Source organism: Schistocerca piceifrons, chromosome 1, assembly GCF_021461385.2.
Source record: "Schistocerca piceifrons isolate TAMUIC-IGC-003096 chromosome 1, iqSchPice1.1, whole genome shotgun sequence".
Taxonomy (NCBI): Eukaryota; Metazoa; Arthropoda; class Insecta; order Orthoptera; family Acrididae; genus Schistocerca; species Schistocerca piceifrons.
The window spans coordinates 63813293-63832349 of record NC_060138.1 but is presented as its reverse complement, the minus strand read 5'-3'; the positions used below and the strand labels follow the sequence as shown (position 1 = coordinate 63832349).

The window sequence follows — 19057 nt, the reverse complement described above, 5'->3', positions numbered from 1 at the left end:
TTGTAGAGGACAGAACACTGAGGCCTCCAAGCTCAGGTAGTGCTCTGGACAGATTTCAGTATCGTAGAAGCTTTTCGGCTGAAAGCTTTATTTGATATGTTGTAGAGTCGGCTGCATCCGAAAGTCCTAATATCGGCCAGCCACGTTTCTCTCTTAAGTTACTCATACTTATAGCAAGTTTTAGAGCTGACAGGTAAAAGAGCGTTTGTTTTTAACAACAACCTTATTTTAATTTCCGCGGACAGGCCTGTTACTGACATTTAGTGATTTTTCCTCAACTTGCCTCGTAATAACTTAGTACGTGTGCGAAATACATCGCCGCCGTAGTGCAGCCAAACATTGTACCATCAGCCACAGCTGAGAGCTTTAACCTCATTACAAATTCTTCCTATTATTAGCCTTGACATGGCAACGCAAGTGATGTGACCCTCAGTGATGGCTTGTTGATCCCACGGTGAAAAGCTCGCAACTTCTGCGCTGCGAAACTGCATGTTAACTTACACTGTTCTGACATTAGTGGGTAAAGTTTATGTCGTTTACTTCATCACTGAACATCAAACGTGTAAGCATATGTTTCCTCAATTGTGTGTTAAGCACGGTTGGTTACAAGACTAGTCCGTGATAGGGAGCACTGAACTGAGTAAGTTGGACAGCCTGCCACGCCCGTAGCACTATCGTCAACAAGTCGTCCAGCCTTCAAAACAACCTTGGCACTTGGCAGTGCGTGAGTGAGCGCGTGGCATAGTGGACGCTTGTTGGAGGCTACCACCAAAGTTACGAAACTATGGCGCCTAGAAGACAGGTGTTGGACTTAATGCGTGTCATCTCGAGTGCTTCGTGAGTATTATTTGTACCTTATGTTCCCACTAAAGCTCTCCTGTTACGAAAAATAAGGAGCTAAAGAAACAATCTGTGACTGCCAGATTGCGAGTAAAGCAACACTCAACTCTCTAAAACAACCGGTTTCGCTATGCTTGCAACATTTTTACGAATAGTGGGGTAATGTTTTTTGTAATATATATATGGGGATTGTGTTATTTCATATCTTAACTTTTTTGCCGTTTGGTTAGAAGTAGACCACTGGTGGCCAGTAGTAAACACGTATGAAAGAATTTTTTTCCATTTTCGTAAATAAAAGCTGCTCTTTCAGGACCTCACAATTTTTGTAAGCGGAATGAAGTGCTATAGGCCTACGCTCATTTTACCGAGCATTACAGTTTCGATTTGCAGCGTTCCCAGTTGATGTTACGTCCACACATGAAAGCTGTAGGCTGTGTTTGACGGGAAAGCTGTGCAATTCTGTTGCTATCTTCTCCTGTGCAAGCTGTCGTTCAGTTAATTGTAACTTTCGCCACAAAATAACTAAGGACAGAATAAAGTATTGGTACGTTTCTTAAGTGTGCGGTGTTTGACTGCAAGAAAGATTGGTACTAAAGGTACTAGTGGAAGTTTCAACCACTAGAGGAAGCGTTAGAGACACTGTATTGTGTTTTAAAAAGCAGGGAAGCATCAGTTTAAAGACACCTCTAAGTTATGAACTCTGCAGTTGCACACTGCTACAAGTCTCCTTTTGTATTTGTATTCCTAAGCCATATATTTGCACACAAATACTAAAAAACACAAAGGGTTATTGCTGAAGAAAGCAACAACTAGTTTCAACAGTTTTCTGTTCATTTACGTTTTCATGTTGTGTTTGAATGTTAAATGGCATAAACCAGCAAAGTATGACCACTAAGCACGGTGACTGTCTTGGAATAACAATAGGAAACAAGGCAGATGCCTTTAAAACAGTCACTGTTCTTCCTATATACAGCTGCTGTTGATGTCAGTTATTTACACTAACAGGTTATATAACTTAAAGGCAAGCACTATCAGAGGTTTATATACTGGAAACATTAAAATGTGTTTGATATTAGTATTAGTGTTACCAGAATTTACATGCCAGAGTCTAAATATTCAGATACATATGTGTAATATTTAGATTCTGGGTACTTGAGGTTTCTGGTTTCCTGTCTGTCACCTCTCAGACATTTGTCAAAGATGTATAAATCAGTAGATGAAAACTCTCTCCTGAGTTCTAGACAGGGCCCATAAAGAATTTATTTTACACTACTCTTACCATGGTTCTGAAGTTCCAAGACTTTCAGTTGTGGACTTTATATGATTCCTGCAAGATTCCCCCCTTGATCTGTATTGCTGGAGCCTGTAGCTAGATTTTGTTTAGAAGTGCACAGTAGGTTTTTTAATCAAAAGAAAAACTTATATGTGGAAGTGGCAAAAATTACAAGGAAACAGAATGGCTGGTCAGTATTTATATTCAGGAAATTGAGTACTGCTAATATACACAAATAAAATTATAAAAATAGCTACCCTAGCCTTCTGAACTATTAGTTCCTTCCTCACAGAGGAGAAAAGCATTAAACAGAGAAGGCTGGGAGGGACCTACTTGAGTGATGAGTCTTTCCTTCCAAATCTTCCTTAATCCCTCCCTCTCTCCTCTCTTACGACAGAACTATTTGCACCAGAACCTAAAATGTTTTTCCTACCTTTGTGTCTGTCAACTGTACTTGGAATTTCACCTCCTTGAAGGTAAATACTAGCCAAATACTCTCTCTTCTTGTAATTTTACAATATGAATTTTCTATGATTAGGTACTACATTGTTTTCTAAGAACCAGTTCTAAGCATGTTCCACTGTTATGCTGGCTGAATCTGTTATGAATGTGTTCAGGTCTTTATCAGCAAGCCACACCTTGTATCATCAGCAAACATGTTTTTGAAGAGCTCTCCATTGTCTTTGGCAAATTATTTATATACTTCAGAAACAGGAGTTGCTCAAGCAACAAATCTTACGTGCCATCATATCTACATTTCCCCAATCTGAATTTAGTTTTAATCCTAAGGCATTATTTGCTAATGTGTCCCTCTGTTTTCTGTTTCTTTTAAGATATGACTCCATCCACACATGGTGGATGTCATTAATACTAAGTGTGTTATGTACGTAATTTAATGGGCCACTGATATCAAGAAATACGTATGTCTGTGGAATTAGTAGTTTGCATTGGTGTGTGTAGATTGTGAATACTGTTTCAGTGTAGCAACTACAGTGGAACAGAAGGGATTCCCAATTAGACTATCATATGAATGTATACATACTTTACTCTTAAAGGAGATAACTCACTGAATATTAGAGTTGTGTGTGTGTGTGTGTGTGTGTGTGTGTGTGTGTGTGTGTGTGTGTGTGTGTGTGTCCACATACTGTATCTCATTAAAGGATCTGCCCACCTAGACTTCCCTGAACATGGATATGTACTTTATATTTAAAACATGGGAAGATCGGATTGAGATGAAGCAGAAGATATTGAGGTTGCAGACATTTGATTAGAGCAGTGTGGGACTGGGGGATGAGTAAATGAGAGATGGGAAAAATTAAAAGGGAAGGAGTGAAAAGGGAGTAGTTTGGATAGTTCTGTTATCACTGAGCCCCAGAACAGGTATAGACTGTTACTGTTGAAGGAAAGGAGCTTTACTTGGCTATGAAAAATGTATGGTGCAGCCCACCATTAATAATAATTTAAGAGGTGTGTATGTTTCTAGTAGAGAAATAAAGGCCTTGCTGTCAGGTAGTGGCCATGTGAGTGCTGTAGGCAGACAGCTGTATGTAGAAGTATGATCAGGGTACCAGATCACCAATATTACAAAAGCTAGTGCTAGCCTTGTTCAGGTGGTGGAGGATATTGAGGAACAGATTAGGGATTTGAATTAAGAGGGACAGGTGTTGATGATTGGGGGAGGGGGGATGCAACAGTGTGGCCAAGAATATAGACTATAGTATCAGTAGTGACATGTATAAGCAAGGGGCAGCAACAATGGATGCAATTTTAAGCATCATTGATGTAAATCAGCAGCATGATCAACGCTGGCTGAACAAAGCCTTCATGTGAATTGGCCGCATTACTGCTAACTTCAGACGAATCTCACATGTTGCTGCTTTTGGGAGATGGGGATACACAAGACATGACCTACAACTTCACAGGAGGGGAAAGATAGATAAGTTTAGCTGGTAGCTAATAATATGGTGGGAGGGGGAGAGGGACGAGACAGTCACCAATGATAGACTTCCTGTGATTAGTACACACTCTAAGGGCACCCACTGGTGACTGCTGTGCTCCTTGCACTAACTTCATTCTGTTTGGCAAAATGCCTCCAGGCCCATAAACGTGCTACTATACTCCATGCAAGTCTCTGTCCTCCTTTGGTTTGCCTGTAGAAATGAATCAGCAACTCCCCATAATGAGTGAGACATTGCTCTCAGAAGAACGAGAATATGTTACTGTCATGTACTTAGCACATGATTTTCATGTAAAAGCATTACATTGTGATCATGTATTGTACTGTGACAGCATGTTGTAGTTATCCCCCTTTTGTGATTCCGCTAAGAAATATTAAATTGTGTAGTATGCACTGTTTATGAATAATGTTTTAACTGCTTTTTAAACAAATGGGCTGTAGTGTAATAATCTTTCTCATCTCCTTGGACAGTATTTGTAAAGGTCCATCTTCATCTCACAGATTTGTGAGATCAAGACAGACCAGGGGTGCCGACTTATAAAAATTATTGGGTGGAGGGGGGGGGGGGGGGGGGTTGGCGGGGCATACTGGCGGTCATGGCTCAGGAAATTTTCTAAATTTTAGATGAAAAATAGTTTTAAAGTTTTTCTAAGCATTTTAGACTCATATGATAAACTGGACTCTTGATAACTTGACACTCCGGGAAACTCGACAAGCCTGACACATGTTTTGGCTTTGAAAAAAGAAACAAAACAGAAACACGCATGGTATTTTCGTAAAAAGTTAATTTAATTTACGGTAATAATCATGCTTACAGACTATTACAGAGCAGTGAACATATAGCTCTGAAAAGACTGAAATTATATTTAAATAAATCCTAAACTATCATTAAAAGAATAAAGAATAAAATATTGCTGTCGCACAGTAATAGCACTTTGATAAATAAGTGAAATAGGTGATTTAAGGTTACTTTGAATAAGGTTCAGGGTTCATTAAATAAAACAATATCTCAGACATAATGTGTTAATACAGTATGCCTAATACTTTCAGTCAAAAAGTATGTAAATAGCGGGTTTTAATTGGGTCTAGTGCCCTAAAAATATTTAAGGATTTGAAAACAGCTAATACAGTACTATAGTAATATGGTACTAAACTAGTACTAATATTTTAAAACTGAAAATTTAACATTGTCTATGTAATTTAATTCTCTATTTTATAAAGATTTTTAATATTGCTGTAAATGCCATTATTAGGGCTAGAGTGTTTAGAAAGGTGCAAATGTCGACCGTCTGAGTGGATTACTGAATATTAAGTCGTTGATGACTGGTCAGATATCCAATTCATCCAAAACATCTTGGTGGTCATGAAGAACAGCCAAGTTGTTCAATCACTTCTGTCCCATTGTTGATCAGAGATATGACTTCAAATGTCTAAGGGCGCTAAATGACTGCTCTGCTGTTGCTGTCGTGATTAGAACTACTTGGAAAAGCTTAATGCGCTTCACTACTTCACATAACATTTCTCCAACTGCAGGCTCTTGTGAAATGTACTTTCTTACATCACCTGTTTTTTAAGACCAGTTGTTTTTTTATTAGTGATATCGGCTAACATATTCAAGTGTAAGAGCAGTCTCTCAATGTCTAGGTCATTTTTCAAAACCTTGGTTGATTTTTCCGAATTTGTTCACCTCTGTTTACTAAAAAACAAGCACTACTGTTCAACTGCAATGACCTGTGCGAGTCCAGTTGAAGCAAACTGCTCAATAATGCAAGATTGCACTGTTTCACAAACTTCAATGTAAATAGCTTTGTAGTATTCCTTTGGGGTTTTGAAAGTGTGTAATGAGCTGTCTTTGTTGTTTTCATACTTCTTTGTTGTGCTTAGATTCTGAGGAAGTGAAGGATCATAACCTTGTGAGGATTTTTCATTTAAACACAATTCCCAAAAGTGTTCAGAACTATCATGCCTTCCATGCAATATACAAATCAAGCCCTAAGTGTTTCCAGGTCAGGAACACTGAGATGAGGGCACTGAATTTTTTCATTGACATTCTCTACTGGGCTCATTGCATGGCAATAATGATGTAAAAAGAAATAAGTCTTGAATTGTAACATTGAGTCAAGGTAGCCTGCACATTTGTAATCTGCCTCTGTTTTGTCCTCTGCAGAAAATGTTTCAAAAAACTCTAGAAGTTCTTCAGAGTTTTTCAATATTCTCAAGATACTAGGAGCTCACATAGTCCATAGTCGGCCAAAGTGTGTTCTCACAGTGTATGCTTCTGAAGTGTCTCATCCTTCTGTTGGATTCCCTTAGGGTGTTTATTAAGTCCTTGGCTAAAACCATAATATCCCTCATAGAAGTAAGATGGCGGAGACTGTCTACAACTGCAAAGTCTGAACTGTGAGCAGTGCAGTGCACGTAACGAGCTTTTGGTTGTATATTCAAAACTTAACTTTTTTAGTCCTTTGAACTTACCTCTCGTATTTGAAGCATAGCACTGTCCTCTAAAGTTATCCATTGACAAATCAAGACGAGCAAAAAGTCTTTTAAAATACTAAACAGAGTTTGTGATTCAGTATTGGGGGTCTCGTATAAGCCAATAAAGTCTTCATTGATAATTAAGGAATCAACAACAGTACAAATACAAAATGACACTTGTTCGTGAATCGAAGAGCAGTTGTTTCGTCAACCATAATAGAAAAATGTTCAGTCTTCTTGATTGAAGCCAATACCTTTCTCAACACAGACTTTCCTAGTAGATCAATGATATTGTTTTGAATATTGTGGGATGTCCACTTATCCCTCGAATGCTCTAACCAATATTTGAACTCAGGTATGTCATTCTTCTGGAGTTCCAACAATTGAAAAAAAAATTTGAGCTTACAGCTTTGTGCCCTCTAATTGCTAGTCCTTGTTGACATAGAAATTGCACGGTAGTAAAAATTGTCTCGAGCTAAATGGCGTTCCCACATATCACTATCTAACTGTTCAATCAATTGGGAGCCACACTTCAGTTAGTGATAGAATTTAGTTTCAGAACACCTTCTTTATGTGTAAACGTATTTTCATGAAGACAGAGTTTTTCCAAAGCCTTTTTCAGGTTAGAAAACCCTACGGAAGTAAATGCATCCCCTCTCTCTCTCTCTCTCTCTCTCTCTCTCTCTCTCTCTCTCTCTCTCTCTCTCCCTCTCTCCCTCTCTCCCTCCCCCCCCCCCCCCCCCTCTGGTTTCTTTTTTTTATTTTTATTTTTTTAAAAAGAAAATTTTTATCATCTGCCTCTTTGCTCGTTGGTTATGCAAAAAAACTTTTTTGGTAGATGCTTCATATTCTAGACATGTATATTTCATCAACCACGACTTCTGAAATGATCTTCCCTTACCAGATTGTCAAGGTTTTGGCTGTGAACACTTCTCGCCTGAAGACGATGAAGCAATTGATAATGCAATAATTTTTGGAGGTTGACTTGCTGCATCATCAACTTCCAAGCGCGCATTTTTTGGTAACAAATTTATCCATTGCAAACTTAATTCACAAGACACTAAGAGACTAAAGTAAACGAATAAAATATAGTCATATAAAATAGTCCACTAGACACTATAAAGTTGGAACACTAAACACTTCTGCAGCATGCACTGAACGAAACTATCCACACTGAATGGTTGCAACAGCAGGGTGGGTTTTATATAGCCGTGGCATTGTAATGTCTCGAAGCATCAAGACGACGTGAGGCGGATGGTTCCAGGTGCTTCTGCTCCAGACCTTTTGATGGTGCTGCGGCTGCAGTGCTGGCCTGCTGGCACCAGACTTTGCCCAAATGTTTGCGCACCGGGACCAATTCTACATGTGCCTGGAGCACTGTAACACTGTCATGATTCACACCATTCGTTTTCAGCTAACGTGCTTACTACCGTAATAATTATTTGTTTTTGCTCATTACTGATTGTATTTTAAAAGGTAACTATTGTCAAACAAGAAAATAAAGAATTCCAACATAATTTTGTGATTTTACAAAGCATAATATAACTAATAATTTTGCCCCCCTCCCCCCCAAATGAATTTTTGAGGGGGCTCGGACCCCCTCAGGCCCCATGGAGCCCGTGCCTGTAAGATATAACTATACAAATAAAGTGCTGCAACGTGATTGCGTACTGATTTACACACTTTGTCTTCAATTGATATCCTTGGACAATTTTGTAAGCGGTTTTATTCCCTGATAGAAAGTGCAGTTTGGAGGTTTTTTGTTTGTTTTTCCCTGGCAAATATAAGCCCATATGGTCTCTCTTTCCATGATTGTCTGTAGTCCCATTAGTGAAATACTACTAATGTTTTCCCTGACATACACAGCAGACTGGTAGGTGCATGTAGTTCATGCAGTAATGATACCCAGTTCTTTAAGCAGTTGTTTACAGTGAGCTTGATTGATAAGAGGGTAATCGCAAAAGTAAGGTCTCCTATTTTTGTATAAGTACATAGACCTGTTTATTTCTACAATGGTTTAAATCAGTTAACAGCTTGAACATTTAGCTATTTTTTGACATAATCACCATTTCTGTCGATGCATGTTTGTAGACATTGTGGCAGTTTTTGTATGCCCATGTCATACCAGCTCGCCACCATGCTGTTCAGAAAGTTATGAACCTCTTCTTTCACCCCGTCGTTGGAGCTGAATCACTTTCTGGCCAAATGTTCTTTTAACCTAGGGAGCGGGTGATAGTCACTGCACACCAAGTCATGACTATAGGGTGGATGGGTGATTATGTTCCACTGAAACTGTTGCAGGAGAGCAATGGTTTGCTGAGCAGTGTGTGGACAAGTGTTGTCTTGGAGAATGTGTACACCTTTGCTAAACATTCCTGTTTTCTGGTTCTGAATTGCCTGTTAGTTTTTTCAGATCTCACAGTACCAGTCAGCGTTAATTATGGTCCTAGCAATTCAGCTCAGATGACAAGGTGAAAGAAGTGATTCATAACTTCCTAAACAGCATGGCGGCGAGCTGGTATGACATGGGCATACAAAAACTGCCACATTGTCTACAAAAATGCATGGACAGAAATGGTGATTATGTCGAAAAATAGCTAAAAGTTCAAGCTGTAAACTGATGTAAAACATTGTAGAAATAAACAGCTCTACGTACTTTTTAAAAAAATAGGAGACCTTACTTTTGGGATTACCCTCGTATTTCTTGTTATTAACCTTACAGCCTTTTTCTGCAGTTTAAAAACTGTGTTTGTGTTTTGTGCCTTTGATCCCCAGAAAATTATTCCATAGCTAAGAATTCAATATACTTAGGAATAGTATGTCACCACAAGACATTGACTGTTACAAACATTTTATAGGATATTAAGAGCGTAACATGCCAATGATGTTCTTTTTGCTAGCACCTTTGTTTGTTCATTCCATATTAACTAACAGTTAATATTCATCCCTAAAAGCTTTGTTAAACCAATGTATAAGTTTGTAACCTATGCTCAATTTGACACTTGTTTTCCCTCTTTCTGCTGAAGTGCATGCTGTTGGTTCTCTTTATGTTCAATGTTAAATTATTACATACTGCCCAATTGTAAACATTCTTGAGGATTCCACTTGCTTTATCTAATAAGAGGTACAGTGTTTTATCAGTCACTGTGATGTTGCTTTAATCAGCAAATCCATGTCTTCTGCTGTCTGGATAGTCATTGCTAAAATTTTGAGAACAGAAGTGGACCTGATAAATTACGTTGATGAACACCTATGTGTGTGTGTTTCTTGTGTAACAATTATTATATTAAAAAATTTATAATCAGCAGATATTTGAATTATTTCACCCTCTTTTCCAGGTAAGAATGGAACCACTTGTTTGATTTTCCTTTCAGACCTGGTGTAGAAAAAAAATTGACAGTCAACTATGCCAAAAGTCATGGACAAGTGTAAGAACATACTTGTTACACAATCATCCTTGTCAAGAACGTTGGGGTGTACTCTTGTGGACTTGCTAATGTCAGGTGTTGTACTTCTTCCACTGGGGGAAAAAACTGTGCTTCTTGAAAAAGGTTGAATTTATCCATGTAACTTATTAGTCTCACCAACACAGCAAGAGTAAGAATAATTGAACACAAAGATTAGATCTTCTTGATCAATGCTGCATTCTGAATCATTGTTTCTTAGGGTTTGTGACAAAGATACAAAATTTTGAAGTAATATATCTGATGTTTACCACAATCACTGCTGAGTACAATTGACAAGTACATACAGACCACTTCGACGACAACTGTCGTTAACCACCAATACTAAGATTGGTAAACAGCAGTTACGAAGTCCTGATGCCCTGAGGCCATGGAGGCCTGTGGGAGGCTCGTTGTGGCTGTGAAGGTGTGATGTCAAAGTTGGTATGGCGGCTGGAACTACTGGCTGCTTGGACACTGCAAGGAGTAAATCCTCATTTGGCTCACACGAACTTAACTGGTTGCATAACAGCCAGGCTGCATCATAAGTACATGCCCGGCAGATAGATATCAGCTTGGCACTCAGTGGGCACGTAATTAGCAGATGTGAAGTAACACTTATGATAGCAGTGCTGTTGACAGCGATAATTGCACAGGTGTTGGTGAAGCTTGCATTTCTTGTGGTGAATCTAGCACCATGGAAGATGTCATGGAATGCATGTGGTGCATATTGGCACAAAAGGTTTGACAAATAGGATGGACTGGCTGTAAGTCCTGTAGTATTGTGGAAGACACCTGTGAGTGTTGACCATGCACATGAGCATGAAAATTGTGTGAAACATAATAAGCATTTAGTTGGGCCTTTAATTGGACATACAATAAGATATCATGTTACAACCTGGGTTGCTAAGTTGCAGGGTTTTACAGCCTGTAGGTGTGGAATAGCTCAGTAAACAGGCACATTATTGAGGCCACAGAGTGGTGCTCCAGCCATGTGATAAACGCGGTCCATCCCCTCACTGTATGCTTGAGATGGCGGAGGGAGCATCATCCTTGTGTGTGTGTGTGTGTGTGTGTGTGTGTGTGTGTGTGTGTGTGTGTGTGGGGGGGGGGGGGGGGGGTCCAGATGGGACAACTTTTTGAGAAGAATGACCTATTTTTATGAAGATACTGCATGGAAAGTGGTAGCTGCATCAATAATTCCTATTGCTATGTCACTGTGCTGGAATGAGAAAACAAGATTAGTGTCACTGGTAATGGCACTGCCAATTATGAATGTAGCAATGAATAACAATAACAATGTTATTGAGTGTTGAGTATTGTTGTTGTTATTCATAATGCGTCTGAGCTGTGGTTGCCCTCCACTGAAAGTTGTTTATATCAATTCTGCCAATTACGTAAAGTGTTGGAAAGTGTCTGTAAGTGCACTTGCTACATTGGAAGTCGTCAAACTCAGTCTGTTTCATTTGACACCTTGGTGCAGTTACAATTGGTTGAAACTGCATAGCATTTTAGCCTCATTGCCAGAACTGTAGTGACCTTGTATAGACTCATAATGCAAGATAAGATTTCCATGTAAATATAAAACCAGGCTTACATTATTTTAGCAAGCATGAAAGAATTGTCACACTGAAGTCCACTGATGCACCAAGAGGAAAGAATAATTGAATACACAGAATAGATCTTCATGATCAGTAATTGATACTGAATAATTGTTTCTTAGAGTTTGTGATGAAGATACGAACTCTTGAAGTAAATATGTCAGGTTCTGACTGTAATCACTGATGATGAGTGTAAATACTACAATTCTAAGTCCAGATGGACCACTTGGAGGGCAGCTGTTCTTGACCACAATCACTAAAGTCAATAAACGCTGGCAGATATGAAGTTCTGGTGCCCAGAGTCTGTGGAGACTGAGGTTCATTCTAGACGGCTGGCAGCCCATTGTGACCATGGAGGCCTGATGTCAAAGCTCATATGGCAGCTGCCACTGCTAGCTGCTTGGATGCTGTGAGGAGGATATCCTTCTTCGGTTCAGCAAGTTGAAACGACTGTATAGCAGCTGGGCACTATTGTAAATACACGCCCAGTGAAAGGATATGGACTCGGTGGGTAAGTGACTTGTAGATGTGAAGTAGTGCCCATGACTGCAGCACTGTTGACTGTAATAATAACGGTGATGAAACTGGTGCCTGTAGTGGTGAATCTAGTGCTGCATGTTTTCAGAGCGGATGCAGGTGGTTCCCTTGACAACAAACCAGTGTGTTGAATTTCCTAAGGTGGCATCACCAGTGAGCTAGAGCAACGGCAAACTGCCAGGCACACCTGTATTAGTGGTAGCTATTATTTCAGGTGAAAGGCTGGGGATATAGCAGGAAACAACATAATTGTGCTTGCTGTGCCTGTCATTGTGGGTGCTGTGTGTGTTTCAGCAAGGTTTTGTTGCAAGTTCTTCTCAGTGTCGGAGAAACAGTCATTTACAAAGTTTTCCATTCAGCCTAAGACTGATGGTGAAATTTTTGATATCTTAATAGCAGTGTTTACCATTTGTGATTTGCTAAAAGTACTTAAATATTGAGTAAGTTATTACTAATTTCACTCTCATCACTTGTATTACTATTCATGTCTCCACATACTAGTAAGTTAGTTTTGGAGGTGGAAGCTCTTCCCAGGATTCCAAGTAATTTATAGAAGAAAGTGGACACATTAACAATAGGGGAGTGGTACACGTATAGGATGGTTAATTTCTAATGGATGACTAGCTTTGTTAATTCAGTGGCTGGCAATTCAAAATGTTTGTATGTACTAATTAGTATCAGATCTTCTCTAGCTTTAAAATGTTCACCATCTCTGATATTGATGCATACTCCCACCCCCCACCATTTAAGGTAGTTCTACAGTAGCAACTTGCCCTTTCATATAATGATAGTACTTTATAAGGTATTTAATTTTCTGTCTACCAGTGCTCTGTAATACTTACCACTGTACTGTTTAAAGACTGGAATTCAGCTTAAAACTGGTGTACTATCTTTTTAATGGACTGCAAACTTTAATGAGAAATAGATAATTCTGAGCAAATTTGTGTGGTGCTCATGCCCTCTGCTGTGGTACATTCTACCTTTCATGAACACCCTAGAAATACCTAAATTGATTGAGAAACTTTCAAGGGTAGTGAGCCTGTTGTCATGATTATCCTGAAAAGGTGTAGTCTTACTATCTACTAAGACTTGTACTTGACCATATGTGGGCCCATACCCAGCTGCTATATTTTTATAAATGAATTCTGCCAATCTCTCCATTTCAGTCTTGTTGGGGTGCAGACTATGCCTAGTGTAGCCTCATCTCCTGATAATTGTTATTGGCACCAGTGCAACGTGTGTCCGGTCAGTAGTCCTCAGCCCAAACTCCAGCTATGTGGCCGATCATGCTGCTGGAACAGCTCCGATGTGCTCAAATGGATGCTACCAGTTAGGGAAGCTATCGTACTTAGGTCACCAACTAGTTGTGTGCCCTGTTCCTATGGTGCAATCAGCTTACCTTCCATGAACTTCTTATGGAAAGGCCCTAAATTTTCAGTCACTTGATTCAGACAGCACTCAACTTGAAATTGCTGATGATCTGATACTCCTCCACTAGCTTTTCCTGCAATTGAATGCTGCCTAGCACCAAAACATTATTTTTCCTAATATTAGTCTTATTCCTAGCCTTCCTACTCACAAGCAGAGATTGTTGAACATTCCCTACTTCTTCACACTCTTAAGGCTCTTCTCCCATCAACTCTGGTAGCTGGAACCCATTACTGGTGCACACAAGAAAACTGTCAGGCTGCATCCTCCTCCTGTTAGCCTTACTACCAACTGCCTGTTCCCTAACCACTCCACTCACCACTGCCTTTATTCATCCTTGCTATGTCTCTCCTACCTGGATTCAGCTGTTTCTGCATGGCACAGATCTTCCTTTCCTGCTCCTCTATTAACCTGTTTCTGCTGCATATTTTGCACTTCTAAGGCAGGTCCTTAGTGACCTTCCCAGAGTTCCCCCAACCACATTTTCCCCAGTGAAACCATTTGCCACATTTCCCACAATGCATCCTAGTACTTACTTTCCTATGGCAACCCCCACTGTCACATAAAATATCTATAGCAAAGGAAAAAAAAAATCCTAAATATGTGAAACTAAAAGAATATTATGAGGTGCATTAAGTTTATTTCACTATAAAAGAATGCATGGCAGAGGCAGTGGACGCAGCAAAGTATCCTGTTTCGTAGGTGCTTATGTTTGGCAATGTCATCATCTATCTGCTCCACTGCCCATTTTTTCCTTCGGTAGTAAGGATCAATGTTACAACAACGTACACTGTAAAATTTCAGCATTGTTTGGTTCCTCAAATGTTTTTTTGTTTAGAGCTGGAGTTATTGTAGCTTGTATTCTGTTAAATCTCTCAGTATCTAGTTTATCATCTTCAAGTATAGAAGTGTACAACCAAAGAAGGTAAACTTGGCAACAAGTTCAGTAGGTTTATCAACAGCCAATTGTTTGCTGACTTCCAATGGGCCAAAAAAAAAAAAAACTCATCAAGCATTGAACATTATACTTTCCAGTTACTCTTTTTTGGTTCATCAGAGTTTGTTGTACTGTACCTTTAATGTCTGAAGTAGTTATTACTACTTGATAACCAGCTAACATGTGCACCAAGCCCCCCCTGCGGGTTCGGGGGTTAGAATAGGCCCGCGGTATTCCTGCCTGTCGTAAGAGGTGACTAAAAGGAGTCTCACATGTTTCGGCCTGATGTGATGGTCCCCTCTCGGGTTTGACCTCCATCTTTCTAAATTTATCCGAAGAGCGAGCCAATTGGGGAAGGGCGCCTTACATGGTGCACTGTATCCGTCGTGCAATTAGACCTTTAGCCGGATTGCTTGTCGTTGCAATGGTGTTCCGCTCGTTTTCGATCTCTTGGGCGAGGATACGTCCCTGGGTGCGATTACCACACTGCCCTCTGTAGTGTTTCTTTTCACTGCAATGACGACCTTGGACATTTTTGCACCTAAGATCCAGCACGGTAGCCAGCCCGTTGTGGTGGGGCCGCCATGTACCCTCTTGGTTGTAGCCCCTGACAACACAGGGATCGCTCTACTGATGCCTGCGCCGTTAACTCCCCACGTATGCCAAGGAGTAGATGCCTATCCTCCTGGGGTATCGGGACTCCCGGCAACGGCCATCCTGCCAGGTGGCCTTTGCTGTGGCTGGGTGGCGCCCGTGGGGAGGGCCCTTGGTCGGAGTAGGTGGCATCAGGGCGGATGACCCGCAATGAAGCGTGGTACATCATCTCTCGCTGGCGGCCAGCCGCCAGCAGTCTCTAAGCGTTCTCGGGCTCAATTTAATGCTCAGAAGTACGATCCGAAAACGTTCCCCTCCCTGGCCACGCCGTGGGAAGAGCGTAAGTCTCAGGATGGAGGTAACAGTTATTCGCCCCGATTCTTAGTTTGTACGAGAGCTGATGGGGAGTCTTTTCTCTCCACAAAGCCTCAGTTCTTCGTTGAGCATTTAGAGGACAAGTTTGGGGAGGTGGAGGGCTTGTCTAAAATGCGCTCTGGGTCAGTACTGATACAAACGGCATCCTCCGCCCAGTCACGCAGGTTGCTTGCTTGTGACAAGTTGGGGGATGTTAACGTTACTATTACACCACATAAGAGTTTAAATATGGTCCTGGGTGTTATTTTCCATTGGGACCTCCTTTTGCAGTCTGATGACGAGCTGCGTGCAAACTTAGAACGTAGAGGTGTTCATTTCGTCCGGCGCGTTCATCGGGGTCCGAGGGACAATCAGGTTGCTACCGGTGCCTTCATCTTGGCCTTCGAGGGTGATACGTTACCGGAAAAGGTCAAGGTGATGGTCTACCGATGTGACGTCAAACCCTATATCCCTCCCCCGATGCGGTGCTTCAAGTGCTGGAAGTTCGGCCATATGTCTTCCCGCTGCACTTCCAGCCTCACATGTCGAGATTGCGGACGCCCATCTCGTCCCGATACTCCATGTGCCCCGCCTCCCATCTGCATCAACTGCGGGGAGCACCATTCACCTTGCTCGCCAGACTGCAAAGTCTTTCAGAAAGAGCGCAAAATCATGGAATATAAGACCCTGGACCGGCTGACCTATACTGAGGCCAAGAGGAAATATGACAGACTCCATCCTGTGAGAATGACATCTTCTTATGCAGCTGCTACAACACCTGTGCTAGCCCCATCAGTTTAGAGACTTCCAGCCAGCTCGATAAGCAGTAAGACTCCTCCTGCCCCCTTGCCAGTGGGGGGCTCTACCCACCGGGTTGCTCCTGCGCCACCTACCTCAGGGGCAACACCATCCCCCCCATCAGGGACGTCCGTCCCTGCTTCTAAGTCGGAGAAGTGTCCAACTTCTTCGGCTTCTCACCCTCGCAAGGGGTCCCTCGGGTCCCTCCCTTCCCAGGTTTCCACCAGTGGGAAGGCTGATGACCGACAGTGGCGTAAGTGCCCGCAATCAGCTGGTCGACGGGCTTCACGATCCTCCTCAGTCCCGGAGACTGAATCGGTGAAGCCCTCCCAGCCAGTTAAACCCATGGAGCAGCGTGAGAAATCAAAGAAGAAGAGCTCTAAGCCCAAGGAACTCGCGGTGGCAGCCACCCCACCGCCACCTTCCAGATCTGTGTCTGAGGACGAGGTGGAGATCCTGGCGTCCGCTGAGGACCTCGATCTTGCCGGTCCCTCAGACGCCATGGATAGCGCTAGCACGGGTGCTCAATCGGAGGCAGCAGGTGACCCAGCGGCGTAATCTGCCTTCCCAGTCCCGTCACGCCTTTGTCCGCCATGGACACTACCATCCTCCAGTGGAACTGCAGCGGTTTCTTCCACCATTTAGCTGAGCTCCGCCAACTTCTCAGCCTTCGCCCTTTCTTCTGCATTGCTCTCCAGGAAACTTGGTTTCCAGCGATGCAAACCCCCACCCTCCGTGGCTATCGGGGTTATTATAAGAACCGAGCAGCCTATGAAAGGGTGTCTGGTGGCGTCTGCATATATGTCCTTCACACTCTGCACAGCGAGTCTGTCCCTCTCCAGACGCCTTTAGAGGCTGTCGCTGTACGCGTGTGGACGCCACAGGCTGTTATCGTCTGCAGTCTTTACATTCCACCGGATGGTGATGTCTCGCAGCCTGTCCTGGCTGCACTGGTCGCCCAATTGCCGCCACCTTTCTTGCTATTGGGCGACTTCAACGCCCATAACCCTCTGTGGGGTGGGTCAGTGGCCACAGGTCGGGGCGCCATCGTTGAGCATTTATTGTCGCAGCTCGATCTCTCGCTGTTAAATGATGGTGCCTTCACACACTTCAGTGTGGCGCATGGCACCTACTCCGCCATTGACCTTTCCATCTGTAGCCATAGCCTCTTACCATCTGTCCAATGGAGTGTGCATGACGACCTGTGTGGTAGTGACCACTTTCCGCTCTTTTTGTCACTACCACAGCGTCACTCTTCTGGGCGCCCTAGCAGATGGGCTATGAATAAGGCTGACTGGGATTTGTTCTCCTCCACTGCCGCTTTTGAGCCTCTCTCTACTGATGACATTGATGCGGTGGTTCAATCAGTCACCACCTACATCGTTACTGCCGCCGAATCTGCCATTCCTCGTTCTTCTGGGTCCCCTCGGCGGAAGGCTGTGCCTTGGTGGTCGCCTGAGATCGCTGAAGCGATTAAAGATCGCCGGCGGGCGCTCCAGCGTCACAAGCGACATCCCTCCTTAGCGCACCTTATCGCCTTCAAACGGCTGCGTGCGCGGGCCCGCCTCCTTATCCGCCAAGGCAAGAAGGAGTGCTGGGAGCGGTATGTGTCCACCATTGGCCTCCATGTCACTCCCTCGCAGGTCTGGGCCAAGATTCGACGCGTCTACGGCTATCGGACCCCTGCCAGCGTCCCTGCGCTCTCACTGAATGGAGCTGTGTGTACTGACTCCGACGTCATTGCAAATCGCTTAGCAGAGCATTTTGCTATGAGTTCCGCTTCTGTGAATTACCCCCAGGCCTTCCGCTCCATTAAAGAGCGGCTGGAACGTCGGAGCCTTTCGTTTCGCACCAACCACCCGGAATCTTACAATGCTCCATTCAGTGAGTGGGAATTTCGCAGTGCCCTAGCTGCTTGCCCTGATACCGCTCCTGGGCCAGATGGCATCCACTGTCAGATGCTGAAACACCTTTCAGTGGACTGCCAGCGGCGCCTTCTCGATCTTTACAACCGTCTTTGGGTCGAGGGGGAGTTTCCGTCGCAATGGCGGGAAGGCATTGTCATCCCCGTTTTGAAACCTGGAAAGACCCCTCTGGAGGTGGGCAGCTACCGTCCCATTAGCCTCACCAATGTTCTTTGCAAGTTGCTTGAACGGATGGTGAGCCGGCACTTGCATTGGGTGCTGGAGTCTCAGGGCCTTCTGGCTCCGTCTCAGGGTGGGTTCCGTAGAGGCCGCTCCGCCACCGACAATCTGGTGAGCCTGGAGTCGGCCATCCGTACTGCTTTTGCCCGCCGTCAGCACCTGGTCGCTGTCTTTTTCGACATGCGGAAGGCGTACGATACGACATGGCGTCATCACATTCTTTCTACGCTTCATGGATGGGGTCTTCGGGGTCCTCTGCCGATTTTTATCCGCAATTTTCTGTCATTTCGTACCTTCCGCATGCAAGTCGCGGCCTCGTATAGTTCCTCCCACGTCCAGGAGAATGGTGTGCCACAGGGCTCTGTTTTAAGTGTCTGTCTGTTTTTAATAGCCATTAACGGGCTTGCTGCGGCCGTGGGAAATTCTGTCTCCGCTTCCCTGTACGCTGACGACTTCTGCCTTTACTACAGCTCTACTGGCATTGCAGCTATTGAACGTCAGCTACAGGGCGCTATCCGTAAGGCGCAGTCTTGGGCTGTAGCGCATGGGTTTCAGTTTTCGGCAGCCAAGACCCGCGTTATGCATTTCTGCCGGCGCCGAACAGTCCATCCTGAGCCGCGGCTTTATCTTGCCGACGAACTCCTTGCTGTGGTGGAGACCCACAGGTTTTTGG

At 43.1% G+C, this 19057-nt stretch overlaps 1 protein-coding gene across 1 annotated transcript in view; it reads left to right on the top strand.

Annotated features, from left to right (window-relative positions):
• Nucleotides 1-686: 686 nt before the first annotated feature.
• The window catches only part of LOC124789589 (hydroxyacid-oxoacid transhydrogenase, mitochondrial), a 91712-nt gene continuing 73341 nt past the window's right edge, over nt 687-19057 (top strand). Inside the window, exon 1 of the mRNA XM_047257001.1 lies at nt 687-837. Within this exon, the coding sequence (XP_047112957.1) occupies nt 785-837 (53 nt within the window). The 5' untranslated portion in view covers nt 687-784. The remainder of the gene's footprint in view (nt 838-19057) is intronic.